Source organism: Crotalus tigris, unplaced genomic scaffold (assembly GCF_016545835.1).
Source record: "Crotalus tigris isolate CLP2741 ecotype Arizona unplaced genomic scaffold, ASM1654583v1 scf7180000017551.9496454, whole genome shotgun sequence".
NCBI lineage: Eukaryota > Metazoa > Chordata > Lepidosauria > Squamata > Viperidae > Crotalus > Crotalus tigris.
The window spans coordinates 8,099,317-8,116,951 of NW_024096469.1; the positions used below are offsets into that span (position 1 = coordinate 8,099,317).

At 41.0% G+C, this 17,635-nt stretch overlaps 1 protein-coding gene across 1 annotated transcript; it reads left to right on the forward strand.

The window, feature by feature from the left end:
* Window positions 1–449: 449 nt before the first annotated feature.
* On the forward strand, window positions 450–14,514 carry CHMP6 (charged multivesicular body protein 6). The gene is made up of 8 exons (XM_039346156.1): window positions 450–576; window positions 2,675–2,784; window positions 3,793–3,880; window positions 6,048–6,134; window positions 6,229–6,294; window positions 6,971–7,051; window positions 9,340–9,394; window positions 12,718–14,514. The coding sequence occupies exons 1-8, from the start codon at window positions 514–516 to the stop codon at window positions 12,768–12,770; spliced, it is 603 nt and encodes a 200-aa protein (XP_039202090.1). The 5' UTR covers window positions 450–513; the 3' UTR covers window positions 12,771–14,514.
* Window positions 14,515–17,635: the final 3,121 nt, after the last annotated feature.

A 17,635-nucleotide genomic window follows, 5' to 3' on the forward strand; every position in this document is an offset into this window, starting at 1 on the left:
CTCTTTCACAGGGAAAGTCTTACAAAAATAAAAACCCCAGGAATGCAAAGAATAAAGGACCCCCTAAATTAGAGTCAGGAATTGAATGCATGCGTCATTTGAAATTATCAACTGCCAATCATCTTGCCTTCTCCAACAAAGAAAGCAACAGCCACCCCTACCCCTCAAAATACCAAACTGAAGGCGAAGCTACTCCCCTATATACGGTAAAAGTGCACGGGATACGTCACTTCCTCCCCAAAAGGCGGGAGAGAGATTCTTAGAGAATCGAAAGTTGAATCCTACCTCGGTGTGCCAGTAAAATCATAACTTGTCCCGGAAGTGTGCTATCCAAAAAAAAGGTGGCGAGTCTTCCTCTGTATTTTCTTAAGTCTGCGACGTGAGTCCGCCGTCAATTTCGCTCCCAGTCTAGCGGGTCTCGTTCTACCAGAATAGAGCCTCGGTGGCCTCCGTACTGAAGTAAGGAACGGGTGGGGCCGATGTAGGCCAGGCCGCGCGGGCGGGGCCGGGGCGATGGGGAATCTGTTCGGTCGCAAGCGGCAGACCCGCGTTACCGAGCAAGATAAGGCTGTGCTGGTGAGAGCGGGGACAGGGGAGGGAGTTGCGGGAATGGCAGGCTGCGGCCGTGCGCTGGAGGTTCAGGGGGCGTCTCTCGCATCAGATCCAGCAGGGCTGCCTTTCCTCCGGGGCATAACTAGCAAGGCGGAAAAGGAAGCGACTTTTGTTCTCCTTTACGGAGACGGCGACTTCATCCACTGACTTCCTCGCCGTCCTTTTCTACTTTTTTTTCCTCTCCCCCCCCCCTTTTAAAAAGTATGTGTGTGCGCGCGCGCGTGTGCATGCATGCATGCATAAATGCGGGCGCACCACCTCTGGGGTCAAGATGCCTTTTTTTTTCTTTTGAGGGGTCCTTGGTGCTGTCTGGTCCTTGGTTGTTTCCTTGCAGACGGTTTCATTATCCAAACTAGGTATCATCATCATCATCTAGCACCGATGGAGCTTCCTAGTTTGAGTAATGAAACGCCTGCAAGGAAACAACCAAGCTCAGACAGCACCAAGGACCCCTCATTTCAGTGTGAGTTACAAATATTCTCCTTTATTTTTCTTTCTTTGGTGTGTCAGTGCAATAAGGCAGAACACGTCAACCAACAGTTTGTTGTATAAAATAATAGTGTGTCTTTGTATAAAATAGTATGGACTAACAAGCTGAATGTGATTGCACTTTTGGCCCTAGGCCCTAGGTGGGAACACAGCCATACGCCAATGGCTGATAGATGGGTGGAAGTTCCCCTGACATTGTATGCTGTCTGGATTTGGGAATCCTGGTTTGAAGTCTTGCTTAAGCCCAAGTGTTTTGACTCAAATCCTACATTGCAAAGCTATGACAGCCTTTTAGATGATTTTAAAAATATCCTGAGGTTGCTGAGTCCTTTTGAAGTTGGAACTGATGTCATACTTTGGATGTGTTATAGAGTTTTTCTGAATGTCTTGAATGTTAAAAAGCACAAGATGCTACTATTTCAATAACATGAGATAAGTTGGAAAGCAGCTTAACTGTCAGAAAGTGAAGAATATTTTGAAAAAAGGACATAATACGTAGAATGGAGAAAATCTACAGGTTGTAGAAATGGATAAATGCATATTCCAATTTCTTAATCTGGAATCTTTTCATATAGTTACTTAATGTCCACTAAACATATGCAGGAAATCGAATTTGTATCATCCCAAGCCAGTGCATTTATATAGCTTTGTATTGTTTCTTACAGTGAGACTCTTGTTGTCATTTAGTGAAACTTTTCAGCAGAAATATTTTCCAATCCTACCGGGATTAGACCTGGAACATTTTTACACTTAATGTATATGCTGTGCCATGAATCACAGTTCTCCATTTAACAAGAAAATCTAAGTGCCTTACAGTGATTACATTATCAGAATGTTTCATAACACTTCAGAGTTCCTTCATTACTTTATGAGGAGTCTATTTATATATAAATCAACAGCTTTCAGTGCAGATTTACTTACTGTGTTGAATCTGTCAACAGGGAAATTGGGAGCCACTTTCACTTTTGGTTCCTCCATATTTCCATATTAAAATTGCCATTTATTTGTATTTATTACATTAGAATTTAAGTAGATCACCATTGTTGGGTGTAATTTAACTGAAGATATTACAACTGTATACAGAATGGAAAGAAATGTTGGAATAAAATCAAATACTTTTTTAATAAAAAAAAATCTTATTAGCCAGAAGAGGGAACCTGTTATCTTCAGTGGCCATATATGAAAGGAACTGTGGTGTAACAGTATCTTCTGGAGGATCAATTTTTTTATTAGTGAATGAATAGTAACATAAAGAATTGTTCTGAATGATACTTCAACTTACTATTTCTAATAAGGCACCCTTATGACTTTAAATTCAGAAATGTGTGAATGCCAGGGGATGGCAATAACTCTCACCATTATTTTTTTTAGTATTTTTAATATATGACTTATAACAATGAACCAGTAGCAATGCCTTGACTTTAATTTTGCACAGCTTAATTTTCAAATTCAGTTTTAACTTTCCAGTATTTTTCAGCACAGTAGGTTGGAAATCAAGAGTGCTGGGTTCACAAGTATATCTACTTAAGGAAGAAAAGATTTCTTCTAGTGATCTGTTTGTTTTCTTCTCCAGCAACTAAAACAGCAACGAGACAAATTAAAGCAATATCAGAAAAAGATTTTTCTACAGCTGGAGCGGGAGAGGACTGTGGCTCGTCAACTACTCAGAGATGGCAAGAAAGAGTAAGTCACTCCTGGATAGAGCTTGAGCTTACTGTTATTTATTTACATTTATTTGTATCCCACCTTTATTATTTTTACAAATAATTTAAGGTGGCAAACATATTCAAATATACTTTCCTCCTCCTATTTTCCCCACAATAACAATCCTGTGAGGTGGATTGGGAGGGAGAGTGACTAGCCCAAAGGCACCCAGGCAGCTTTCATGGCTAAGGCGGGACTTGAACTCATGGTGTCCTGCTTCTAGCCTGACACCTTAAACACTACACTAAACTGGCTTTCTCTATCATTATATGTAGTACTATATTTCAATACAGCTTTAGCCAAATGATTCCCATTGGTGTTTCAGCTGAAACATGCTCTCCTATGCTTTCTAGTTATCTGCTGTGTATAGTGGAGACTGTTGTTTGGTGTGTCCCAACAATCCCTTTGGTTGCAGCCTTTTCAGTAGATGCCCTTAAGTTCCAAAATTTAATGAAAAACTTTATCTTTAGGAGAGATTGTATTGTATAATAGTTTTTCTGCTTGCAATCATTTGGCCATTTGAGGATTGGGTGTTGGGGGAGGTGATTGAAGCTATGGTGTTTTTCTGCTATTTTCTGAGGCTTTATCTTTCTAATTTTTTATTTTTTCATAGTAAATGTAAATAATTAAAAAAATATATTACCTGGAAACAGCTTGGCAGCCAGTGCAATTTAATCACTGTAGTGCGTTGACAGAATGGCCACACGCTTTTAAAATATTTTAAAAGGTTAAAAAGATATCTAGGGGATAAGTATATCAGTTTTGTTGGCTATAATGATGAAAAATAAGACTTGCTTGACAAGAGGCAATAATTCAGACTAGTTCTGTAACTGACCTGTATGTTTTTTTTCCCCAGAGATTTTTAGTTAACGTGTCAAGTTATCAAATCCTGAAATACAAGATTTTTTTTTATTGAGCTCAAACGAAAATGGTATAATATTTTTTCTAGACTTGCTTTTTCATCCACTCCTTTTTTTCTCCTTCTAGGAAAGCCAAGCTTCTGCTGAAGAAGAAGCGTTACGAAGAGCAATTGTTAGACAAAACTGAAAACCAAATTAGCAATTTAGAACGCATGGTATGTGGGATTGGGTTTCTGAATTGCATCTGGTCACTTGATTTTCAGGATTTCTGAAGTGTGGCGTACATGTAAGCTTCTGAGTTTAGTTTAATTTACTTTTAATATAAGAGGATTTCTTTAACTCAGGATTCACATTGGCTCTTATGGGGGAATGCTGTGGTTTAAACTTCCTTTAGGAGGACTGTATATACTCACAGATAAGCTGACCTTCAAAATTTATTCGAAACACGTGAAAAATAGGTCACCCTCAGATAAGCCAACCCTGGAATTTTTAAGCAGATTTTTAACCAAGATACTCTAAGTATTTGACTGCTGTTTGTGTAGTTGAGCCGTAATATCTTTAAAAAATCTGAGCTGTGGTTCACAGGTAAGCTAAACACAATTTTGGAGGTGTATTTTGATACCTAAAATTCTCAGCTTATCTGCAAGTATACATGGTACCCCTGCTCTGGGCACAAGTATATATTGCTTGTCTTGAAATAGAATGATAACTTTGAACAGCATTAGTTGCTTTAATGGTCACATAATGTTGACTGAACTGTCCCTCATTCCATCTTTTTTTGTTGCTCATCCAGCCTCTTATCAAACTTGTCACAACTGTAATGTCCTTGCATTTTAAGGAAGGTTGATACTATATACGTTCACGTGTTTTGTGCCTTTTTGCAAGAAAAGAGGAGAGATAGAGGCATCAGAAATTAATTTGAACAACTTGTAACCCTAGTAATTCGGTAGACATGGATTCATACAGAGAAATTATATAACTTAGATTTCTCCTGCTTTTATTGCTGTCATAGCAAGATTCTCATTTACTAAGGAAATGCTACTTATTTTGCTTGGTGCTGTACTGTCCATGGATTCTGTAGACCAGATGTGGGCATTTTACACATCCAGTGCTTTGGCTGTCACTGTCTGGCCCACAGGGTTTTGTTTTGTTTTTCAATTTAAGTATGTCCATGCTTCCATGGCTACACATCTTCATAGCCCTATTGGTTTGGTCCTCCACAACAATCCCAGTTCCTGATGTGGCTCGTTGGGAAAATTAATCGCCCATTTTTGCTATAGACCAGTGGTTCTCAACCTTTTTAATGCTGCGACCCCCAACCGGTCGTAAATTGAGGACTAAACCAGTCGTAAGTTGAGCACTAAACCGGTCGTAAGTCGAGGACTACCCAACCGGTCGTAAGTTGAGGATTTTCCCTGCCCGGGAGCGCCGCGCATGCGTGGTGCCGCCCCCTGTGCCGGCCGAGGCGTAGCTGGCAAACGGCAGAGACGGAGCAGACCGACCACCGGCTGGGCCACCAGCTGGCCCAGCCCAAGGGAGGTAAGGCACCCGCCAGAAAAGGGGAAAAAAATGGCGGACAGCCTTGCTTGGCGACCCCCGTGAAATGGTCGATCAACCCCAAATGGGGTCGCGACCCATAGGTTGAGAACCACTGCTATAGACCAGTGGTTCTTAACCTGGGCGATATCGCCCCCCAGGGGGCGATTTCATTTTTCAGGGGGGCGATGGAACGAAAAGGGGTGACACGGGGCGAAGGAACGAAAAGGGGATGATATGGGGGCGAAGGAGCGAGAAGTTTGAGGGACACTTTTGAGACTTTTTCGTACAGTGAATGGCTGTATATCTGTCGTACAAAAACATCAGATCACTCGCTCTTAGTGGATTGAATTGTGTTTTCAAATGTTCCTCCAGCCAGCTTCAGTACAGAACGCTGTACATATGTGAATACGCATCGCTTATCTTCATGTGCGTTGCGCAGCAGCCTCTATCCATACAGTAGCGCGCCATTAGCCAGAATATGGGAGATATGGGAAAAAGACTGGAAATAAATTATTTGCATTGATATGTCCTGATGACAATTTTAAAGAAAACAAAAAAAGTGTTTGCATAAATTGAAAAATTATTTCCTATGTTGTGATTCAGAGGTTATGTTGGGGGAGGGGGGCGATGACAACTTCCTCATCGGCTCAAGGGGGCGATTCGTTCAAAAAGGTTAAGAACCACTGCTATCGACCATCCAAGTGTACAAACTGTCCACCAGTGAAACTGGCTGCCATAGGCTGCCTTCTGTTCGCTAGAACTCTTCAAACATCTTCAGGTTGCTTTCCTTAACCCTTATGGATAGAACATGGCAGTCTGTGATCCTTGTCTTCTCTCTGACAGGTGCACGATATTGAATTCACACAGATTGAGATGAAAGTGATTGAGGGTCTCAAAATTGGCAATGAATGTTTAAATAGAATGCACCAGGTAAGTATGACTGGAGCTGCATGCCTGCCCTCTCTTAAATTGCAACCCACTGACAGTCATCTTGTTCATGTAAAATTATGGTGTTCTCTTATAGGTTATGTCAATAGAAGAGGTGGAAAGAATCATGGATGAAACCCAGGAGGCTGTAGAGTACCAGAGGGTATGTATGGCTTGCATGGTCCATCCTGTAGTGCTTGGTATAGTAATCAGTGCTCAGTCATTGCAGGGTGCAAATATGGCTGACCACCTTCGCAGTGTTTATTCTTTTATACAGTTTTCCAAGCAGCAAAAGTTTAACATGGTAATAGCGTAGCAATAGCATTTCATTGGTTAAACTCCTTACCAATCCTTAAGAATGGAAAGCCAGGAGGCCCAAAACAGGGAGCAGTTTGCTGCCACATCCTGTTGGTGTAAGCTAGCTGATATTAGGCAGGTGAGGTCATTGTACCAGCCTGGGGTAGTTTCCCACATTGCCATGGTGATGTGTAGGGATGAGATCATGTAGAGAGAAGAGGCATGCAGGCGTTGGAAGGGCAGTTTGCTGCTCACGACCTCTACCTGGCCCCTATCTCTACACTTGGTGCAAAGGCACTCTCTCTTTATTACTTGCATTCCACCATTTCACTCCCTTGGATGGCTACTTGTTTACATGTAGCATAAAGAACCTTGCCACATTAACCTGGAAACGTGTACAGTATTGAATTCGTCCTGAGTATTGAAGCTGAGACTGAAACAAATAGATGACAATTGTTCATATTTTTTTGATGTCAGTGATGGAACTGAAATCTTGGAGATCTGTTAACAGCATGGTGTTCATCTGCCTTTTTTCTTTACAGCAAATAGATGAGATTTTGTCTGGAAGCCTCACTACGGAGGATGAAGATGCTATTTTAGCTGAATTAGATGCCATCACTCAGGTAAGCACCAATTGCCAAGTCAGAGAATTAGTTCAGGAGTTTATTTTGAAATGGCATCTTTTATGACAGTGGTTCTCAACCTTTCTAATGCCGCGACCCCATAATACAGTTCCCCATGTTGTGGTGACCCCCAACCACTTATACATCACTGGGTGCCAGGGGCGTGGCCAAAGAAAAGGGGGAAAAAATGGCGGACAGCCTTGTTTGGCGACCCCCGTGAAATGGTCGTTCGACCCCAAATGGGGTCCCGACCCACAGGTTGAGAACCACTGTTTTATGAGAAAGCAGCATTTTCTTCCAAAATAATCAGATTACAGGTGGTCCTTTGACTTAGGACCACAGTTGAGCCCAAAATTCCTGTTGCTAAACGAGGCAGTTAAGAGAATTTTGCCCTTTGTTACAATCTTGCTTGCCACAGTTGTTAAGTGAACTACTGCAGTTGTTAAGTTAGAACCACAGCTGTTAAGCGAATTTGGCTTCCCCATTGACTTTGCTTGTCAGAAGACCACAAAAGGTGATCACATGACCCCCAAATACTGCAATTGTCATAAATAGGAGTCAGTTGTCAAGCATCTGAATTTTGATTACAGATCCATGGGGATGCTGCAACAGTCACAAGTGTGAAAAATGTTCATAAGTCATTTTTTTCAGTGCTGCTGTAGCTTAGAACGGTCACCAAATGAACTGTTACAAGTCATTTGTATATGACCTATATCATTTGTATTAACCTTCTGAATCTTCAAAGGATTCATCTTGATCCTTCAAGGTACACTTTAAATAGAAGGATAGATATTTTCCTTTTATTCATTGATTTTCCCAAAAATTAGGACACTCTTCCAACCACATAATTCCCTTCTTAGAAAATTGGTCCTTCACTCTGAGTTAATTAAGCTTTATTTCCACAATAGGTATGCATTTATATGAGTATTGCATTTTGTATTCATGTTAGAAATAGATGGGAAACAGCAGCTAATATTAACAAAAATAACTTATTATGATCTTGTGTAGAGAGAAGGCCAATAAATATCTCACTCCAGTAAATAAAATTCAGGGTAGAAAATCCTAGTTGTTAGGATAATAATGATGCAATTATATATTAACATGAACTGGGAAGATATTGGGAAAAGATTAGGGAAGATATTGGGGATTGTAATTATTTTCATACATTCAGAAGCAATTCAAAATTCAAAAGCAAGACCTAGAAAAAGTGTGGTCCCTCTTAAGATTAGGTGCTGTTTCAATTCTGATTCTTCTTTACATGTTTTAACTGACCAAAGAAGAAGTTTGCCATAGTAACAGCAAAATAAGTGCAGTCTTTAAAGCTGATAACATATTTCCATCAGTCTTTATTACCATAAATAATGAACTTTAACCCAGAATTATAAGCATTTTTATTGGTTGCTGATAGAACTTAGTTCAAGAAAATTCAAGTAGATAATCTTGTGGTATTAGTATATTTATTACTATTATTTTATTCTTTGGGTAATCCTTGACATGACTGCATATCTTTTAAATTGGCTTTGTGTCTCTGTATTTACCAGGCCCACACTAGAAGAGAAATAAGTGATTTGCAGAAAATACAAATTAGAGTTCACTTTATATCCTTTCTTCTTACTGTGAGCAAGAAAGAAGGGAACAAATAGTGCCTTAGTAATCTTCTGGTTATTCCTTCTTACAAGTTAGGAAGTTCCTGTAGTTCTTCTATTGTGGTGTCTACAAGCAGTTTCAGGGATAAAGGAAGGGGTAGTATCTCAGGGACCATACATTGTTACTTGACAGAAAATGATGGCTATGTATCTGATTAGAATTATTATGAACCCATAACTATTAAATTTGAGCAATCCACAGTATTTTCTAAAACGTTTCTGCTTGTCCCACACTTTGTGGCAGTGTAATCAACAACCAACCAGCTGTGGGAAATTTAGAAAAAAATTGAATAGTATTGACCAGGAAGTCCAAGAACTATGAACTTGGTGTGAAAAAAAGACAATGGCTAACCATTGCTGCATTGTTGTCAAGAAAACTCCCATGTTCATCCCCATGCAGTCCTTGTGAATTGAGCTTTATTCATTGAAGAATCCATAGCTTCCCCTAACCAAATTAATCAGCATTACCCATCAAAGTGCTGGAGGTGTTATGTAAATAATACAGGCTCAAAGCTTTAGAAGTGGCAGACAGATGACAACGTAGTTATTTCCTGTGCATTTAAAAGTTCTACAGTAATATAAAGTTGTTTCCTGTCTGTGGAATATGTTTCACAGGAACCCCTTTTTTTTTCCCCCTTCCAGGAACAGATTGATCTTCCAGAGGTTCCCTCAGAGCCTCTCCCAGAAAGGATTTCAGGTAGTATTATCTGTTTGGAGTTTATCCTCTCCTTTTGACATTGTTGTTGTGTGCAAAAGGGCTTTTGATCTTGGCTATGGCTAATAAATACTTCATTCAAGAACAGGCATGAAATCTACAGAACATTCACAAACGGCTCTAGGGCCATTTATAACAGCTTGTATCAAAGATCACTCTGTGTTCAGGCCCCAGCCAGTTATTATATTCAGTGCAGAGCTTCCGAGTTTGTAGTCTTATGTTTGTATTGCTTGCTGGTAATTGTTTGTAAATTACCTTGAAAGTAGGTATGGTGTATTAGCCCAGTATTGACAAAGGGGAAGGCTAAAAAATGAGTGAGTTTTCCATTTATATTAGATTTAATTTGGTCCTGGGCCTTCTACTCTTTGGAATCTCAGCCTCTGAACTACTTTTTTGCACTAGCTGTAGCTCTTAACCTATTTTATACTTTTTTGCACTAGCTGTAGCTCTTAACCTACTTTATTGTTACATTCCATATTTCCTCTGGAAACTCAAAGGAGCAGCATGGAGATCTATTGATTTTCTCCTGTTAGCAACCCTTCTAATATGAGAGTGTCACCACAGCCCATAGTCACCTTAATCTTTATACTACATTGGGAAACAGACATCATAAGAGGTTATTTTTCACTACTTTTATGACTTGTGGACTTCAACTCCCAGAATTCCTCAGCCAGTGTGCCTGGCTGAGGAATTCTGGGAGTTGAGGTCCACAGGTCATAAAAGAGCCAAGTTTGAAGACCCCTGCTCAAGTGCTTCTCCCTTTTCAAGCATAGAGCATAAACTTTTAAAAGTAATTATTTATCTAGAAACTGTTAACTGTTTTCTTATCTCTTCCCTAATTTTGAATTGCTACAAGAGTCTAAATCTAGAATCTCCAATTAAAAAAATAAAGTTACTTCTAATCTGTATCTTAAACATCTGGCTCCTGTTTTTTGTTCAACTTGTCTTTTTTTCTGAAAGCAAACACTGAAATGTAAAATGAGTGGTGCTGTAATGAATTTGTAGAGAATGAAAGTTGGAAGCAAGAGTTGTGCAAAAAGGATGAGAACAGAAAAGTAGGGCCTTTATGCTGTCTTGGATTTTATTTGCAATGCAAATGTAGTGTTAATCTATGACTCATTAAAGCAGCCACATCTGATTTCAGGATCATGTAGCAACAGGGGAAGGCTTCTCTGCACTAGTTGCCATTGTATGATCCTGGAAAACAACACAGCTGCTTAAATAAGTCATAAACAGATGCCATATTTGCACTCCTGCGTATTCTGAAGCATCTCTTGCAAACTGAATCTATAGTACAAGATGTCAAACTATCACATGCACACTCTCAAACCAGTTTTCAGGTTTTTTAGCAAGTTAATTGTAACAACCATGCCCAGAACCTGGTGCTCTCAAACATAGATTGAAAGCACGTGTATTTAGAATTGGTTTTGCTTGGACCAGATTGTAGTCTGCCTAAATGCAATAGATTACAACTGAATCTGGACAAGCCAGACGGCTTAGTGGTTGGTGATTGGGAGGGACTCTCCCTCGATTAGTTTTTTTTTCCCTCCTGAAGGAGTAAATCTACAGTTTGTTGGACAGGCTCTTGGACCTTGGGCCATCCTTGAATGCACAGATCAATGAAGTGGCCTAGAGCATTTTCCTAACCTGTATATAGTTTACTAGTTCAAACCTTTCCTGGAGAGGTCATATTATTTTTGCTTTGCTTACTTATCAAGTGGACTGTTACAACATGCCCAGTGTGAAGGTGCTACGGAGGCGAACTGGAAATGTTGTCAGATTCAAATTGCAGTGGTCATATCTCTGTCAGATATATCTTAAACAGGTGCATGTGACACATTCCGGCTAAGCTGCCCGCCAACAAATTTTTGAATCGGATTCAAGGTGCTTGATAGTCGATTCTGAAAGGCTTGAATCCCACCGTCCCCTGTATATTGTAAGCTCTGAGTTGCCTCCTTCAGATAAAGACCCTTTGTACTTGCTACTCTGGGAAGAGACTTATTTGGAATCCGTGATGTTGGTGAAGGCTCCAGTGCTATGAAGCTCCCTTTCCCTGACGGTTTTGCTGCTCCCCTTTTCTGGCATTTTTGGAGCGGATGAGGAAACGGAGGGAATTGGAATCTGTTTTTGCACTTTCATCTTTCCCCAGACCGCAGTGTTTCTCAGCCTTGACAATTTTAAGGCATGTGGACTTCAACTCCCAGAATTCCACAGCCAGCAGTGCTGGCTGTGGAATTCTGGGAGTTGAAGTCCACATACCTTAAAATTGTCAAGGTTGAGAAACGCTGCCCCAGAGTGTGCATTTTGATCTGTTGTCTTTAATGTTGATTTCACATTGTTTTGTTATGGGGGTGGGGGGGGTGTGGGAAACTGTATGATTATTTTTTTTTTAGGATTTTACAAAATGTTTTAATATAATTTTGTATATTTTGTCTTTAGTACTTATTTGCGGAATGTATCGTAGGCTGGCTTTGCTGAGGGCATGCCGTATATAAATATGATAAATAACAAATATTTAAGAGACACCCAACTATAGAATATCATATGTAAATATATAGCTCTTCCAGCAAGCAGCAAGATCTGGCTTTTCTTTGCAGAGTTTTATTACATAAACCTTTCCACGGTTTGACTAATCCTTCCCTTAAACGGGTTAGACCTGGGAGGAGAGCTCAGAATCAGAAGAAAGCTTTCAGCGAAAGTGGACGGAAGAATAAGCTTTTCAAAACAACCACAACATTGCTCTGCTTGTGCTACAGCCGCTTACATTCTGCATTCACAGTATGATTAATAGTAGCACAATATAGGCCAGTTGATTGGCATGTTCTTCTATGAGGGTCTGTGCCTTGTCACAGTAGCTCTCTTTTAAAAAACATTAGGTGCCCACTGGGAGAATATGATTTATCTGCTGAGGCCAGAATCGAAGAGTGCACTCATAATTAAGCACAGCTTCTCCAGAAAGATTGGCGCAAGGAATGGGGAGGTTTGTATTTGAGCAAGCATTGTGCCTCGTTTGTTAGTTAACCTTGAAAAAGCTGGTATTAATGCAGCTCCTGAAGAATGTAATGGCACAGCACACATATCTGATCATTCTGGAAGAACAGAGAGGAATTCACCATTCACATTGGAGGGAGTGTTTGTAGGAGCAGGAGGCAAAAAAGAGCCTATGTCTGAATTCCTGAAAAAGTTGTTCCGGGTGTGGGTCAGTGACAGGATTGCAGAAACCGCTGCTTAGGATTTATAGGCTCTTAAAACCCTTCAAAACCAATAACTCCTTCCTCTTTGTATGTCTTTTTCCTTCTCCACAGAAAAATCGCCCATCAGAGTCAAACCAAAGCCAGAATTGATTGCTGCATCTTAACTCCACTCCCTGCGGGGTATCCCTGCATTGAATCTCGGAATCCCAGCATGCCTGGGGTATAGGAGGCCTCCCTGCTGGCATTGCCCAGCCGTACTGGAGCAGGGTTTTCTGCACAGAATGGAAGCTGTTAACTGGTTAATGTTCCCATATCAAGGTTATTTTGTAGCGTGCACACTCCTCTTTTTTTGTAACTTAAATGGGATTAAAAGGTGACTCTTAAACCTTCCAAGCCAAATGCTTTCTGCGACCAGATTTCAGCTACAGACCTGCCTCAGATGCCAGCAGAGTCTCATTGTATCTCGCTCTCTCTCAGTTCCTGGCACACGTTGGAGCATGTTGCCACCGCTCGGCTATCCAGAGGAAAGAGCGTCGGTGGAACTTCTTGGCCTTCCTCTTGACTCACTTCACACTGGCTTTTCTGAAAGGCTGTTTTCCTTTTTCAAGGATGGAGTCTCCGAACTTTGTTAAATCTGTGGGTTTTGTGCCAAGATGGGAGCATCTCTTCCATTAGTAGTTCCAGCTTCTTCTGTTAACTGCTAGTGGAGATTCGAGAAGTTGATTCCATGTTCAGTATGCTCTTGAGGTTAATGCGCTCATAAACCTGGGCACTGGGGAATAATGCAAGGCTGATGGGCTCATTCATTAGGAGAAAGAAGTCTTGTTTCCTGCTGGGGGAGAAGTCTAAATGGCTTGCTAAGAGTTTGTGCTTCATATGCTTCTCAAGCCGTCTGCTTTTTCCTTTTCCTCCAGAGTCCCACAGCATGAAGAGGCTGAACATGAGTTCGGCTTCTGAGAGCTTCTCAGAAACAAATGAGTTCAGTCATAGCAGAGTGTTTTGCGATGACTCCTGCCCTCCTCAGCTTCATAGATCTGGGCAGGTGGGCAGACTTAGAAGATGTCCCATTTGTTTTTAATGACAGAGCCACTTGTCACTTTCATTCTTGAGTTACTAGGTGGGCTTAAGAGCAAAGTAAGACAATGCCACCCACATGGTTCTCCTCTCACAGAAAACCTGAATGTCCCTTCAATTTCCTGAATATAGGACATTGTTAGCACTATAGTTAACCCTTGTAGGCTGGGCTATGAACCGAATAGACTTCCCTTAAGTGGACAGTTCATATATCAATAATACCCCCATCATGTTATACTGATTTTGAAAGTATTCAATTTACCTTGGGCTGGTAGTTAAACCATGAAGGGGACTAGAAAGTTGTTTTGCTTGTTGCCAGGTTGGACAAGATATGGCTGTATTGGCATTGTTCACCAGAGGGCAGTCTTACCCTAAGCGCTTCATAACTACGACTATGAAGGAACATTGAGTTGTGCGTCTTAACCTCTGAATTGCTCCAGGAAGGTTACATTGATTTTTATTTCTTCAAGCAAATGGCAAGGGAGTACCTGAAGAAATACAAGATCCTGCTCCAGTGGTGTCCTGGGTATCATACAGATGGGGTTTCTTAAAGGGCTTTATTAGACACAACACCCCCCCCCCCCAGTTTACAATACAGCTCAGTGCCTGGGGAAATAAATGGGAGAATGCTTCTGCTTTTTGCTTGCCAGTAAGAACAGAAACGAGAAGAACTAATGAAAACCAAATCTGCAAAGCCCACGAAGAGAAAACACTACTGTGTGCCAAGTGGCCTTAGAGAACAGGCTTGGACTTAGCTAAATTGCTTTGTGATTTCCTGATCGATACTCTTCTTGATGACTCAGGTGGAATTAAAAGTGTTCAGCCTCCAGGAAAGTTCTGTCTTCTCCATTTGCTGTACATGACCATAATTTGGCTGAATTCCTTTTGGGGAGCCCCTTAAAACAGGGAAGGTAGAAGCAGGGTAGATAGCGACAAGTTTTAAATACCTCCATCCTGTAATGTCTTGTTGCGAACCTTGGTTAGGAGCCAAACTCAATACTGTCTTTCTTGGTACCTGAAACATTGATGATACCATGAGTTCCTAGTGTTTTTCTTACAGCAGGAGACTGACTTAAAAGGTGAGGAGAGATTTGAAGTATTTATGCAGAAGAAATGAATGAATGGCTCTCCACATTCTAGGCATGTATATCAGGGATAGAGATGTTAACATACCCCAGAGCTTTGTTACTCTGAGGTATGTTAATAGGGATAGCCAACATAAATTTCCTGATTTAATAGCTTTCTTTAGAGGTCAAATCCGGAATGCAAAGCAGGGCCTACAATAAGACTGCACCAGTCTTATCAGGCCTGTTTCAGATAGGATGATAGGCTATGATGTATTTTTCACAAAGCTTAGGTGTAACCCAGGTGCTGGGGTTTAGAAACCATGGTTTATAGCTTAGTGCATGGTGGCTTATACAGGAATCTAGGATTAACAAATTTACATCTCGGATTGAAATATGAGTTCAACCTGTGTCTTTCAGTGGGGAGGGGCAGGATGTGTCCCTAAGGAGCTTCTTGTATGCATTGTACTATAGTTTCTTGGATTCAGACTAACTCCAGTGCCAAGGATTTATGTTCTGGTTTAGTTTTCCCCCATGATAGGCAGCCCCCCAAAAAGAAACTTAAAGGAGTTTCCCACTGGAAAGCGTTCAAACTGTAGCAGAGGTTGTGCAATAGACATAGCCCTCAACTTGGTCCTTATCTAGAAGGTACCTTGCCTTGTCCTCAAGGACTTTACTGCCTTTTAAACTCCAGGTGACTTCAGCCTCCCTCCCTCCCTTGCTCAAAGCCTACACACGCCTTTCTTTAGTGGAGCTATTCCTATTCTCCTGGGGGGTGTTGGGGGGGGGAGGGTAACTGCTTGTGGAACTGCTATAGCTGTCTATCCCTGATGTGGTTTCTATGCCAACTCAATGCAATCCTGGGAGTAGGAACAGAAGAATTGATTTAACAGTGACCGGTTTAGCAAAACCAAAAAGTTTCCTGCCCCAGCTCTATAGATAAGGTTCTAATGTATTCTAATAATCTGTATTCTCATGGCCTGAAAAAGATTTAGGTTTTATCACAAATGCTTGTTTGATCATTTCTTTCCCCAGAGAAGCTCCAGCCTTCAACTAAAGGTAGCTGGGATTATGTTGCTTCACAACTAATGTAAAACCTGAACTACATTATAACTTGATCTTTTTAGTGACATGCCATGATCTGCAAACACAGCATTCCCGCCATGACATACCAAACACAGGGGCAGAGGACGTACTAGCCTCCAGTTCCCTATCTGTCCCCATAGACAGGTTCTTTCTCAGAGATCCTGGAAGAGGTCTGGCTGAACATTTGCCCAGTTTTGTTACCTTAGACCAGGGGTTCTCAACCTTGGCAACTTTAAGACTTGTGGACTTCAACTCCCAGAATTCCTCAGCCAGCTTTGTTGCCAAGGTTGAGAACCCCTGCCTTAGACCGTCTTGCCTATATTTCTTACTCTCTTCTCATTACCTTCATCACCCCGGACTTAAATTCTTCAGTGCTGTGAAGTGATTGGTAAGAGAATGTATGCGTCAGGTGTTGGCTGTGTTTTCCAGCTAATCAGACAAGAAGAAAATACTGATAGGTTAATTTTTATTCTCCATTGTCAAAGCTGATTACAATCAAATATTAACAAGTCCTTAACTCTTAAAATCCTATCCGGTATGATAGAAACCGGAGGAAAAATTGCGAAAGTTGGCAAGCCTACCTCAACCAGGGCATGTCCCTCCTAATAATAGAACAGAGTGTCTTTTCTGAAACAATATTGTCAAATCTCTTGGATGATGATGATCTTAATGGATAGGAATCTTCTCTCAAGTAGTCAAGGTGATTGGTGTTTATGAAAGCGGAAGTAAAACACATCTCAAAGTTATTTATTTTACTGGGACTTACATACTGCTCCCAATCCAGAAGTGAGTATTTGGGACTAAGGTTATTTATATCTTGAAGGTTGAAAATGATAATCAAAAGCACATTGCAGGAAATGCAATCTTTTAAAGGAGAATGTGCAGAATTCAAGAGATGGGTTAATGCTGTTTATAGATCAGTACCACTAGTGGATTCTCCATCCAATCATGCTGGAGAACAGTAGTTTCTCCCAAGGATGTTTCCATATAATGTCTCACAGTTTCACGGTGCTATATTATAACCCTTGTTTGCTGGCATTGCTACAGCTAGCTTTGCCTGCTTCCACATAAGCCACTACTGTATTCTTCTGGAATCTAAATGCGGATGGATGGTCCTAGAAAGTTGACATTTTGGTTGATCTCAAGAGCTTTACTGAGATGTGAAACAAGGCAGGGAGCCTTTCGTGACTATCGGAGACATGAGGAGCAGTTCCTCATATCTGACAGTTTTCTCAGTAATAGGAATGGAATTGATTTTTTTAAAACTTGGTTAGGTTTTCATACTTTTGATATACAGGTAATATACAGCTTTTTCATGTAACCTCAGTTCATAGTTAAGACAGTCTCGGAAAAGTGAATTATGATCTATCCTAAAAGTTACGACTGTCATAGCACCCCTCTTGCTCATGGGATCACAACGTGGGCATTTGGCTGCTTGCATTTACAATGGTTGTATAGGTAGTCCCCAGTTCACTTAGTGACCGTTCAAAGTTACAACGGCACTGAAAAAGTGACGTATGACCATTTTTCACACTTAATGGCTATTGCAGCATCCCCGTGGTCACGCGATCAAAATTCAGATGTTTGGCATCTGATTCATGTTTATGACGGTTGCAATGTCTTTCTTGCATGGCAGAGCACCCCATTTCTGCTCCCCACAGCACAGCGGTGCCTGTTTTTGCGCCCCAAGGCATGGTGTCCCATTTTTACACCCAGAGGCGCACCGGCGACCTGTTTTCATGCTGTGCGGCGCAGCAGTGTCCCATTTTTGCACCCCAAGGTGAGGCAGCATCCTGTTTTTGCGC